Source organism: Opisthorchis viverrini, assembly GCF_000715545.1.
Source record: "Opisthorchis viverrini unplaced genomic scaffold opera_v5_67, whole genome shotgun sequence".
Classification (NCBI taxonomy): Eukaryota; Metazoa; Platyhelminthes; class Trematoda; order Opisthorchiida; family Opisthorchiidae; genus Opisthorchis; species Opisthorchis viverrini.
Genome location: NW_008751722.1, coordinates 22,469 through 34,644, shown reverse-complemented (window position 1 = coordinate 34,644; position 12,176 = coordinate 22,469). Strand labels below are relative to the sequence as shown.

Here is a 12,176-nt window from a genome sequence, read left to right as displayed (position 1 = left end):
TATATATATATACATAATCGTGCCGTGAAAAATGTCTGTTGTCCAACCAGAGCTAAGTTACAGCTTAACCAGACCAGAACCGCTAGCCATTTTCATAGGCGATGGGACCGCGGTCGTTAAACTATAAGTACACGATCTTATCCATTCGGATCCCCCAAAAGGATTTCTAGCATATGGTTGCCGTCAATGCCTATGTACAAGCGGGTTAGTTGTACAGCTGAACTGTCACCTGGTAGCACTCATGTCCCTCTTCCATTTGGTATCATTAGGTCTGATCGCCAAGATTTCGACTGAGAAATCTCAACGACCGATCACGGAGCAGATAAAATACTTAGGGCCGATTTTTCCCGGAAGTGTTTAACAGCCCACTGAACTGACTGAAAACTAAACAGCACGTGAGTTTCAATCATGCAACTAAGTTCCTTAAGCTGATCAGGGGACAGCGGTATAGTGTTAAAAAGTAGGAAATAGGCTTATCTTAAATTTTTCTGATACAACCTATTGGCTAAAAGTGGTTACGCATTCGAAGGTAAACTCAACAGTGTTCAGTCGGCATGATAGGAGGACCCAAAGTTGCGCGGCTAGTTCCGTTTGTGTTAAACTGCGACTGTTTTGATTGCATAATAATTTTGATATGTAACAGTTATCGAAATGCGGTGTGGTTTCTTCGTCTTCAAGAAGCTATAAGTTTTTTGAAAAAATTCCACGACTGAAACTAGTAAATATAAATAACAGTTTTTATACCCATGGAACGCTTTGTATGTGTGGTCACCGGACAATTTGGAGAAATCATGAGGACTCAGTTGTCGCCAGGCTACCCAAGCCTAGACAGAGGAAATCGAAAAGCAAATTTCGGGTTCGAACTTTCCGGTCAAGAGTTTTGTACCGAAATCAAGCCCCAGCACAAAATATAACCGTAGGGGCGTTGGTTTATGTGGTAAAAGCCTGATTTACGGACGATTAGAAGTTTGGTAAATTTAGCGATCTTCCTCCTTAGGGACTCATTTCCTTAGAGCAATTAATTTGTGCTTACATTCATGTGTTTCAGAGAGAAACTGGTCAGCGGACAAACTTCCAAAAATGCTTTATCGCGCGTGCCGATCGGATCTCGAACAACATTAGTGGTGCCTTGATCGTGCAAAATTAACGACCTGTTCGAAGAAAACCAAGAAAGAGAGGTTTGTCAAATGCCCAAGAGGATACGGTGCCGATTTGGTCGTGATCAAACCACTGATTTCCTATNCGTGCAAAATTAACGACCTGTTCGTAAACCCCAAGAAATAGTGTTTTGTCAAATGCCGAAAGAGGATACGTGCCGATTTGGTCGTGATCAAACCACTGATTTCCTATTCGTATGACGCTTCCTTCCTTTGACTTGAAAAATCTTGTGTACAGTACGGTTTATTAGTGACAACGCCTACGCTTATTTTTTATAACTACATATCAGAAACACTCACCTACAAAGGCTTGCGAAATTGCTTTATTACAATGCGAAGCATATTTATATTTCCTTGAATGAGTCGTGGTTTTGTAACTTCAGGCGGGTCGGTCATTTGCGCCAGTTGGTTCTCATGCAATGTGATTATTCTTGGTCACTGTAGTTGACTTGGTTTACAGGTCGCAAGTCGAACAGCGAAGCTTATCATCGTGCTTGAGGATCAAGCTAATTATTATGTTCAGACGTTGAATTTATCTCAGGACGGAAAAGTATGACGCTTGAAGTAGACACTAGTTCATGGGTATAAACGCATAACACAACGACTGCCTTTGAGGGTTATGCGCCCACAGTGTACGGATCGGCAGATAGCAGCGAAGGGTTAGAACGATTTCACGAAAGCCCTATGCTTGCCGTCTCTATGACGCTTGCCAATTTAACATTGACTATTCGTCGACTCCAGCTAAACACAACGGATAAGATGGAAGCCGATTTTGGGCAGTGCCTAAGTACAACCTAAGTGGGACCTGTCCCAACTCTCTCAGGCCAGTCAATGCAAATCTTGAAATGACAATCCTTACGACATACTAACAAGCGTCAGTAGTTGATTCACCGCTCATCCTGTTAATTTGCATTTGGACTATTCGTCAGAAAACACACGCAAAGTTTCTGAGTACTGTACCCTGAAAGATCAGAGCAGGAAGTTTGTGCCAAGGCGAAGATAAATGAATCCTTCACCAAGATAGGTTTAGCTGCCTTTCAAGATCGAATACACCGGCAATATCTTGTGTGAAACGTTCCACTTAATAATAGTCTGTTGATGACGTGTAGCTGATGCGTGTTCACTAGATCTATCTATCCCGCTCGAAGGCACTACACATTACATTGCCAAAAAGCTGTTTGGGGCAACGACAACGCCCGAAGTAGCCTAGATCAGGATGGGAGAAAAGCCTACGAGGATGCACGTTGGCATGCCATAAGGACCATCATTTGAAATCAAACGCCCAGCTTCATAAGCACCCCTCGTAAATTGTCAGTAAGGTATCCTACGAAGCACCAAAATGTCGAATAATTTCACCTGCTTTCGAATCACCGCTATCCTTCAAACAAGTCACTCCGATGAACATTTTGAATCAACCTACGATCGTGTGCATCAGTTGCCAGACCTATGTATATTTTGTAGTGTAGTCGGTCACCCGAAACTCCGTTGGTTGTGTTGCCAGTAGTTTGTTGGACAAGAACCAGATAGACCTACATCATATTGACATCGCCGGAATTCGTTTGTGCTCGAACCCTGTGGCGGTAATAATTCGTCGGTATGTGAACCGACACTTCCGCAATAGACATGCGGCCAAATCCTATATATAGAAGTAGTACACAACTCATAAGGTTGCTGAAAATTCCTCAACAGCCCACGACCGGTCCCGCCCTTCTTAGGGCCCATCAGGTAGGCGCAGTCCCGGGGCTTGTGTCAACCTTATGTTCTACCTGAACATCAAATACGAGAGATACAGCTGGAGTCAGGGTGAGTATCCCGCAAAGCCAACTTTATTCGCAAATGAGTGTATTTCACTAATGTAACGAAACTACTCCACGGGCTTGCGGGTAGCACCGGCGAATTCCCTCCAGGACATTTACAGAAGGAATTCCCACTTTCCCAACAGCAACAAATAGGAAGGATTCCTCATTACTTAACGAACTAAACTGTCGTCCCGAAATTTCAGCATGTAGAAAAGCTCCCGTTGGCAGAACCCTCTACAGTGTCCACGCCTCTTGACAGCCCGATTTTCACAGCTATAAAGGGGTTATTAACGTAACTCTTTTGGATGCTTACATTATTCCAGTCCTACTTGTGGTTCGCATTGTGCACCATTGATAACAGGTGCCGCTCACTTACAAGAGGGTGCGTGGATGGTCCCCCTCTTCTAGGGTCGGGAGAACAACCCCACAGATCGAACACTCCGTGAAAATCTTTTAGTACATTGCGAAACACCAGTTTACCCTCGGAGTTTTGTCGTCCTCATATTCGGCATTGCAAAAATACGAGAACTAGTCAAACGTTAAGGAGAAACATGTGGGTACATATTAACACTGTCAGTATTTAAAAAGTGACCCGAGAAGAGGATAAGCCTCAAGAGGAACGCAGTAATTTTTCCACTTTTAAAGGGATGTCAATCAGCTAGTTTTTCTCTAACCTACTTACAGAAGACCCTGAATGGTGCTCGAAAGAGTACAGCACGTCTTCCGTAGCGCGACCGCAGTGTTTCCTCCTCGTAGTCTCTGAGCTCTTTTAAAAACCTGAGTCGCTCAGGCAGTTTGACACAATTATGTATTCTGCGTAGGTTACTATGCCTGATATTTCCAGGAAGGGGTTGAAATGGATCAGAGATTAGAGCGTGAATTAACTGATCGGAAAGTTCGTGGTTCGAACCCGACCTATGCCTCTCGACTTCCCCTGCCTAGGCTTGGGCAACCCGGATGTATCCAACCCTCACGCTTCCTTCAGGTGGCATGGCAGTTAGGCACCAAAAGGGTGCTACAGCTGAACGATTTTTAATAGGCAGCTCCAAGATATTCAAATAATGATTTTCCCACGTTAGACGATTCAAGGGTATAGTTAATCGCGATTCAAGAAAAGCCATAAGGCACTCAAGTCCACCATAACACAACTATCAGCTAATACTGATGCTAAAACCAATTTACGGCAGGTGCTAATCGTCCGAGACGCCGAAAATCAATTTATCGGCTCTAAACAGTACGATAGGCATACTGATTCCAGCTACTAGAGTTTCGATCACCGGAAAGTGGAAGCGTGGGAAATACACACAAGCATTGAAGGCAATAGCTTTGGTGTACGAGCGCCACAGACTGCGAGATTGGGACATTTCTGACAGTGTCAATATTCATTAGTGAGATGAGTCCCGGGGTCTCCATCCAGGCGTTTGTCGACCCGATTAAGTTTACTGGTCAGTGTTTCCATACTCCATTGTCTCAAACAGCGTAACGTAGGAACCGTGAGTAATTTGTCTAACGCGAGAGTTCTTTTTTCCTAGGACCCTCTGGCGTGCCTCAAAATTACTAATCCCACCAGACCCGACAGTCAAACAGTGACATCTTTCGTATATCCTCTGCGCCTAGAGGCCACGTCTCTGATCCCTAAAGTGGTATGGATCGCATTATCGCAATATAAACTTTGCCGTTGACAGACAATCTGATGTCACTTCGGCGCCATAGGTGTCGGAGTTTGGCAAACGCTATCGTGGCCTTGATCCGAGAAGTAATCGCATCTCCAACCAGTCCACCGGAACCTATATAACTGCTCAAGCAAAGAAAGTTATCTAACACTTCGATTGGTCTGAAAGCATGAGGTTTGGGCTTGATCGAAGCAGCACTTTACACTTCGCAGATGTGAAACGCATGCCTATCCGTCCGGAATAATTATTTGAGCCAATTAAAATAATCTACATTTTTGAAGGACCTCAACCAAGGAGAGTAATATCATCCGCATACTTAATATCTGTGAGCGAACATCCCTGGAGCATATCGATCCCGGACTGGCACAATGAAATGACCAGGGTCAAGTTGTGTATCCAAGAGGGAACGAAAATCTTTAACTGAGGCTCTCCATCGGTAACTGATAGATACATGGTCCAAACGAGTCAATAACCGTCTTGTGGTAGGTGGTTTCCAAGTAATTCGATGTCAGCATTTGTGTTGGAAGTTCGTGCTGACCAGGAACAGGCGACAATCAGCAGACAACTGAAACAACCGCTCCCCATACGATCAGCATCGACTCCAGATCTACCACTTAACTGTGCTTCTTCCAAACTTAGTCATCCAACTTGGGCATTCATATCGCCAGACAAGATTGTTATATCCGTCCTTCTTGCTGATCGAAGCGGTCGCGACAGACCTTGATAAAACTTGTCCTTCTCAGTCTCAGAAGTGCAATTCGTCGGGGCGTATACTGATACGACAAATAAACACTGTTTATCGCATCGCCCAGCATTGATCTTAATTGAGCCAGACAACTGCACAGCACACGCATGTTCACCGATATCCAATCCGATTAGGCGCTTGCAGCCTTGCTGCTGAGTGCAACTCCCACACCGTAGATACCACGAGCCACTGCGGCAGGATCACCGGACAGCAAAGGACAGAAATGTGGAACGTCTGAGCCCGTCCTACGCAACTTCAGGTGCACGACAGACATGCGGCCTTGTACGCGTTTCGGAGACCAAAATACATCGACAAATAGGGTAGGCAAGGTTTCAGCAAGAGATGTCTGTTGCCTAATTTGACATAGAGTACATACGTCAAGAGGCTGCAACATGAATAAGACCTTTCGAGGCTAGTAACTGATCGTTTTAGTTTCTTTTTCTGGGTGATGGTTTGGACACGAAACAACCACTAAGGGCTGATTGCACTGTATCGTCCGATTGGTGGGGAGAGGGCACAGGGGAAAGCCGGTGAGCGAACAACTTCAAGCGCGAATGATGCTTCCTGGTTGTCCAAGCTGAAGAAGGGGGTGGTTGAGGCACACCATCTTGATCCTCTGACTCAAAAGTTTGACCCACAAGGTAGTAGGAAGATGTAGTGATTTGTTTGGGGACACTGCTCTTAGCCCCTTACTCAAGAATCTGGACGGCGATGCAGGGTTTTTAGGGTTTACTAGAGGGAACCTTCCCGTCTGGCCAACTTGGCTGCAATGGGACCGGCCTGGCCCGGGGACGCAGGGACTTGGACATTACTAACTCACTCCTAGTGTTGCTGTGCACAGCAGCACAGAACTCGTTTTACAAGTATTTATACCGTATTTATTAATGCCCTGGCGATCACGGTCAACCTCAGGGTGATTAGTGTGTGGCTTTCGGGATCAACCTTTTTTAACCCGTCTTTCCTCGGCGGAATACACCATCGTTGCATCCTCAGATATGAACATGCTGGTCACTTGGGAAAATGCCTCAATGCCTTCCCTCTCCTATTGCGGAGGACAGTACGAATTCGCCTCCACACTACCTCGTAATACAATTACTCGCAGTACGGAGACCCGCTGTTCTTCGTCTGACTGCTCCCTGTTGGCCTTCCTGGCATGCGTGGACCTTTAGGAACTGAGTTCCAACCAGTATAGTCTGAAGGATATTGCAGAAGAGAAGCCCGACTACCACGGTTAGGTGACAGCCTTATATCGAGACTTCGAGGATGATATGATTATCAAATCCGGGATCTTTTGGCTTTTCAATCTACTGGCATCATCATGTTCACGACAAGGATCAACTGAGAGTCATAAATCAGTCGCATGCACAAAGAGGCGATTATCATAGAGACATTACAGTGGATCATGGATTAGATGGATCGGGTCTTCGAATGGCTAATTTAACGAACGCGTTGTTTACAGCGGGAAGAGCATGGCCAACAGCAGGTGTGCCCAGTGGAGACCGAACATACGAATCATCTTTGAACGAACAAACTTTCACTGTACACTAGGCCAAACAAATAGCCTGCTGAGTAATGAGCACACCTGATTTCAAGTCAGAACGGAATATGATGCCTTCTTCACAGTTTTCTTCGTTTGGCTTGTTGGTAATTCGTCGTCCCCCCCCCCCCTCATGATATCCATGGGCCTATTCTGTAGAAGATGGCGGTCGGACAGTCAATGGGGAATTGCTACAACCTTTCATGCGTTTCAATCAGGGACAGGACACATAGGGTTCAGGTACGTTGGACATGTGTGAGTCAGGGATACCGCTACTGTTAGACGCGGGAAAACTGTAATTATTTATTCCCGCAACAAGTAATTCTCCTACCTTATCCGGATTTCACCAACATACCACAAAATAATGCAAATTCTTACAGTACCAACACAAACGCCCTACTCACAGATCTGCTGAAGACAAGAACAAATCCTAAGAACTTCCGTGAGGGTGAACATCAGGGAATGAATTGAACCAATCCTCAATATCCAATTAGTTGGTGCTTTTAAATCTTGAAGCCCTGAAATTCCCACCCAAAGGATTCCTCTCTAAATACTCGATCAGTCAACCACAGTTAACTAACACCGCCCGGGAATCAAAAATGAATCGCTTGATATCGAGGTAAACACGTAAGGTTTGGTAACAGCTTCAAACGGTTGCGACTCACAGCCGAGTGACTAACTCATCTCAGTCAAACTGATAAGTGAACCTGGAGTTGCGTAATCCCACAGAATAAGCGAGTGTGATTCCACCCATACAGCGACAGACCACCGTGTTTTAACGCAGCTAACAAACCTCATCGACAACCAGGCGTTTGACAATATTTTCGGCAGTCCAGTGTGCTCGTTCATCCACACAAACCAAAGCCATTAATGATAAAGAAAATTGCTCTCACAAAGAAATGTCAAATTTACTCTTGAAAATCCGCATGTTGAGTCATTCGTGGCCAGAAAATATGCAGTTGCTCCAACTTTTTCAATCACCACTAGAAATCGCAATGGAATGAGCTTTATCTTTTATGTATGGGTTTTGTGCGACATACGTTGGCTTCTTGTTCACAAAAACAAAATACACTGACAGCCGTCTTTATCATTTCTAACTTTTCATTTAGAACCTTGACAACATATACCATCTGCGCACGACCATTTTTGGGAAAACTTGGGTATCGACAGGTGGCGACCGGATTGTCTGCTTCCGCAGTGACCCAGGTTCGGTGTCTTAGCTACCAGCAAACATTATGAGGTAGAACACAGACAAACACACTTGAAATCCATTTGACTGTCTCGTGCACTGTCTCACGGAAGATATAGCCCACCTTCTTGCACTACAAGAGGGCAAACAAGTAAGATAATTTTGTAAATCATGAGGGTCATCCACCACGCCAAGCACGCCACTTACAATCCAGGGCAGGCACTAGAAGTCGTGGAGCGTTTTACATACATTGGAAGTTGTATGAGTTCTGGTTGTAGTGTGACACGCGAGGCAATGCACGAATCTGCAAGGCGCGGGTCGCGCTTGCTAATTTGAGACACCTATGGCGTCACAGTGGGGTATCCCTGAACTTCACGGGACGTGTGTACAAGGCTACAATGCAAGCCGTTTTAATGTATGGCTGTGGGACGGCCTGTCCGAGCAGCAGAACTGAGACGTGTTCGGTTGTTCGACAATCGTTGTCTCAACCATAGCTTGTGTGGGTTGCTGTGGGAGAATCCGTAACAAAGCAACTGGAAAGCGAGTTTTCGGTTGTGCAACGGGTACTTCCATTGAAGAATGCGTTCAGCACAAGGAGATGCGTTGGTTGGGGCATGTATGACGTATGCCTAACCATCGTTCGCCGAAGAGAGTGCTGTTTCCCGTGCCCAGCTCAGAGTGGCGGAAACAGAGAGGTGACCAACCCTTGACTTGACAGAGGTGTATGAAGAAGATTACGAAAAGTTTCGGTGCTGTCGGTGCTACTCACCTTCCAGGATGGGGACCGTGTGATCCCCACTGCGCTTGGTTGGAGATACTGCGATATATGGCTGCCAAACGATGTCGGTGGCGATCTTGTTAGTTTCTATCCAGATTGACCGAATGAGTGTCTGGTAGTGTAGGCATGTCGGAATGTTTGTAGTAAGTTAGCACCAGGTCCCCGTCCACCTCTATTCTTTTCTTCACAATAAGGCTTTCAAATAAGTCATGATTGTGCGGATGCGAAGCATTGGCGCTGAACACCGATGTCATGCTGTTGATGATGATGCAGATGGCCAGGAGGGTCACTAGACTTGGAATCAATGGACTACTTCGGTTGAGGAGTTGTAAAGGTAAACCTACGGACGGTGTTCTCTAGAGATGCTGGGAACGGTAGATGTACATAAGGATTGCCAGTTAATAATCCTTGATACACTGGTGGAATTTTAAGCATTCTACATGGAGTCGTTTAGCCGTAAAAATTCAAAGGACTAGGTCCCTACAGCGTTCTTCAGGCTTTCGCTATGTTAACCGTAACTGTTTATGGGTAATGACTCAAACTTTTTTGTGCTGAGACGACGGACCCAGTCCGTCACAAGCCAAAGCACAAGAAAATCAGTTACAGTTAGTGCTTTTGAAGTACAGCTTTGTGGATGGTGACCAACACAGCGCCACTTTGCTGGACGTCAGTCGCATAAGCGGACAACAGATGAGAAAAACAGTCGTGTGATCTGACCTGAGCAAGTTACAGATCAAGACTTAGGTTAGCCCGAAATAATAGGATGAAGTCAGGGTTGTGTAGCGCCGCGGAGACCTTGGAACTCTCGAATGAAGATGTCGTTACATGCATGCGCTAGCCACATTCAAACAGGTTGAATTGTTGATCGCCTTCTATCCAAAGTGGTCAGTGACATGGAAAGCTGCGCCAGCTGACAACACAGTAAAAGAAAATGAGAACCATTCACATAGGAGATAACAGAAGTCTTCTGAACGGTACACTCACAGTCGTTCGCAAACGAATTCCAGGCAATTTTCGTCTCATAAACTAACCGCAAAAAGACGAGCACGGTTAATGCGTAGGTATAGGTGCAGGCAATCTGTGATTTTCAAGCAAACTGTTGAACCGGGGGGGGGGAGATAAAAGTACCCATATCAGACCCAAATGGACATGAAATATTGCGAAAAGTTTCAAGATACTATTTCCCTGCACAGTTTAGGTAAATATATTCGATACGCCCGCATAGGAATGAAAGAGGCTAGTGAATGAGCGATAAGTACAAAAACGACAGCATCGAATTCTTCGAGCGGCTTACACGGCAACTCATTCAGTTGTGATACCCTTTCGGTGCTTAGCTGTCATGATACTCGAAAAAAGCCAAAATACTGAGGTGCTGTCAAGTTGCTGAAGCCTAGACATGCCTAGACGACTAGATAAAAACAGTTTTAAGATACCTGTGCTCTATTTCCAACCAGAAAACTGTACAAACATCAAGTGATTCACATTTTGGGCAACGGTCTAAAGGGGATGAAGTACAAAATACCGTTAGTGTTCTCCAATCTATTGTGGCATGGAGGGCGCTCAGCAACAACGGTTAGGGACAATGAGGCTGGCGGACAGATCACAGAGCATGGTACGTAACACCAGTTGGAGAAGGGCGCTGCACGTCGTGTTCGTGTGGCCTTTTGAAATCGTCAGCGTGGCAGATCACTTAGAAACCAGTGGACTGACGAGACGTATGAGTGGATAGGCCTTACTCGTCAAATGGTCGAACTCTAATCTCACCGGACCCGATGTAAGGAAAGTGTATTTGTGTTGAGTCGCCTCATCCGGTTTGGGACGGCGATCAGGGCATGTCGCAAGTACCCGACAAGCGATAGCGTTATGATTAGCCAGTCGATCCAAATCAGACAACCGGTCAGGAGCATTGAAGAAACGTTGAAAGAAATCAGTCGGAAGCATGTTACGTCCATCACCCAGACCAGGCATAGATATTTTTAAGTCTTCTTGTTGGCGTTTTAATGCCAACTGCGTCCGAACACGGGCGTTCTCGAAGTTGCGCCAAGCTCGTTCGTACAGTTCTGATGTGTTACCGGACTGGAAGATGTCGGTTGTCAGGTACTGCTTACATGCATCAAAGGCACCCTGAACACCACCGATGTCTACAAGAGGCGAGTTGGGGGTCAGCAAGAAAATTCCCAAACGTCGACCGTAAATAACCACAGGATTGCCATAACCAACGCGGAGATTGGGGACATTTTTGTCCAAAACGGGGTCACCACCGCCATCAAGCTGTAGAGCTCGCAAGGCGTACATCGTTGCAGCTGTCAAAAATCGATGGACAGTGAGAACCACAAGCTGCAAATAAATGAAACCAAGAAGTAATGTTTAGCTAGCAGAACAAAATGAAGCAAGCGACACATGTATCTGAAGAAGACATCACTAGTGTGTACCTATACAGTTAAAGCAGATATGGATTTAATATCAGAGGAATGAGACGATGTAGTTGGTAAGACCAGAACTTCAATATTACGCACCTGATGTTATTTTAGAGATACTGAGAACATTATGCAGTTATGACCGCCCTCTGCGATGAATTCGACTGCCTGTTTTAGATAAGTTTGTGACCAAGGCCAGGGATTGCCAGTTGATACAAATTCTGATGCTACTGTCATCAACATGTTACCGAAGTTCATACCAAGAATGACTTGGAATTGTTGTTTTCCTGAACTAGATGTAAGTCGAGATTTCAATTAGGAAGTTCACACTTGTGATTTGTCGCGGCGATATATCCACACTTTCCATGACGCTGCAATGCCCATATTCCAGTACAACTGTTATGGACTCACTATCGTCCTTATCTTTTCCATTTATAATCGTGAGCAGCAAACTGAGTCAGTGAATTAGCATTAACCTTTCCACGGTAACAAGGCTTGGCGGAAGATGATGTAATTGTTACACAAGGATGGCTTGTGGACTCAATGGTTGTTGCTGACAGAAACGTATAGCAGTCCTTGAAGTTGTTTTAACCTCATCAGTTAGACAATATGGTTGTTACGGCGTAGCCAAAATATGGTGGTCATGTCTTGAAAATTTGGATATCGAAAATAACCTATCACGCGCACCACCTGCAGAGAGAAAAATCGTTCGAGTGCAAAGTGACCGAAGGAAATCTACCCTGCGATGAATCTTGTCTGTGCATCTAACTGGGTATACCACAACACACTAGGCGGCGATGTGCAGCAAAAGCAGCTCACCAACAAGGCCATAGGAGGTCATACAATATCCTAGGCAGAAAAGGCTGCCGTCCGACCAGTGA

At 45.4% G+C, this 12,176-nt stretch overlaps 2 protein-coding genes across 2 annotated transcripts in view; one reads left to right on the top strand and one right to left on the bottom strand.

The window, feature by feature from the left end:
* Positions 1–1,242, top strand: part of T265_04145 (hypothetical protein) — a gene marked incomplete at both ends in the record, with an annotated part of 12,460 nt that extends 11,218 nt beyond the window's left edge. The window contains one exon of the mRNA XM_009168815.1: positions 1,049–1,242. Within this exon, the coding sequence (XP_009167079.1) occupies positions 1,049–1,133 (85 nt within the window). The remainder of the gene's footprint in view (positions 1–1,048) is intronic.
* Positions 1,243–10,329: 9,087 nt separating this feature from the next.
* The window catches only part of T265_13430 (hypothetical protein), a gene marked incomplete at both ends in the record, with an annotated part of 10,155 nt that continues 8,308 nt past the window's right edge, over positions 10,330–12,176 (bottom strand). The window contains one exon of the mRNA XM_009168847.1: positions 10,330–11,215. Coding sequence (XP_009167111.1) covers positions 10,565–11,215 — 651 coding nt within the window. The remainder of the gene's footprint in view (positions 11,216–12,176) is intronic.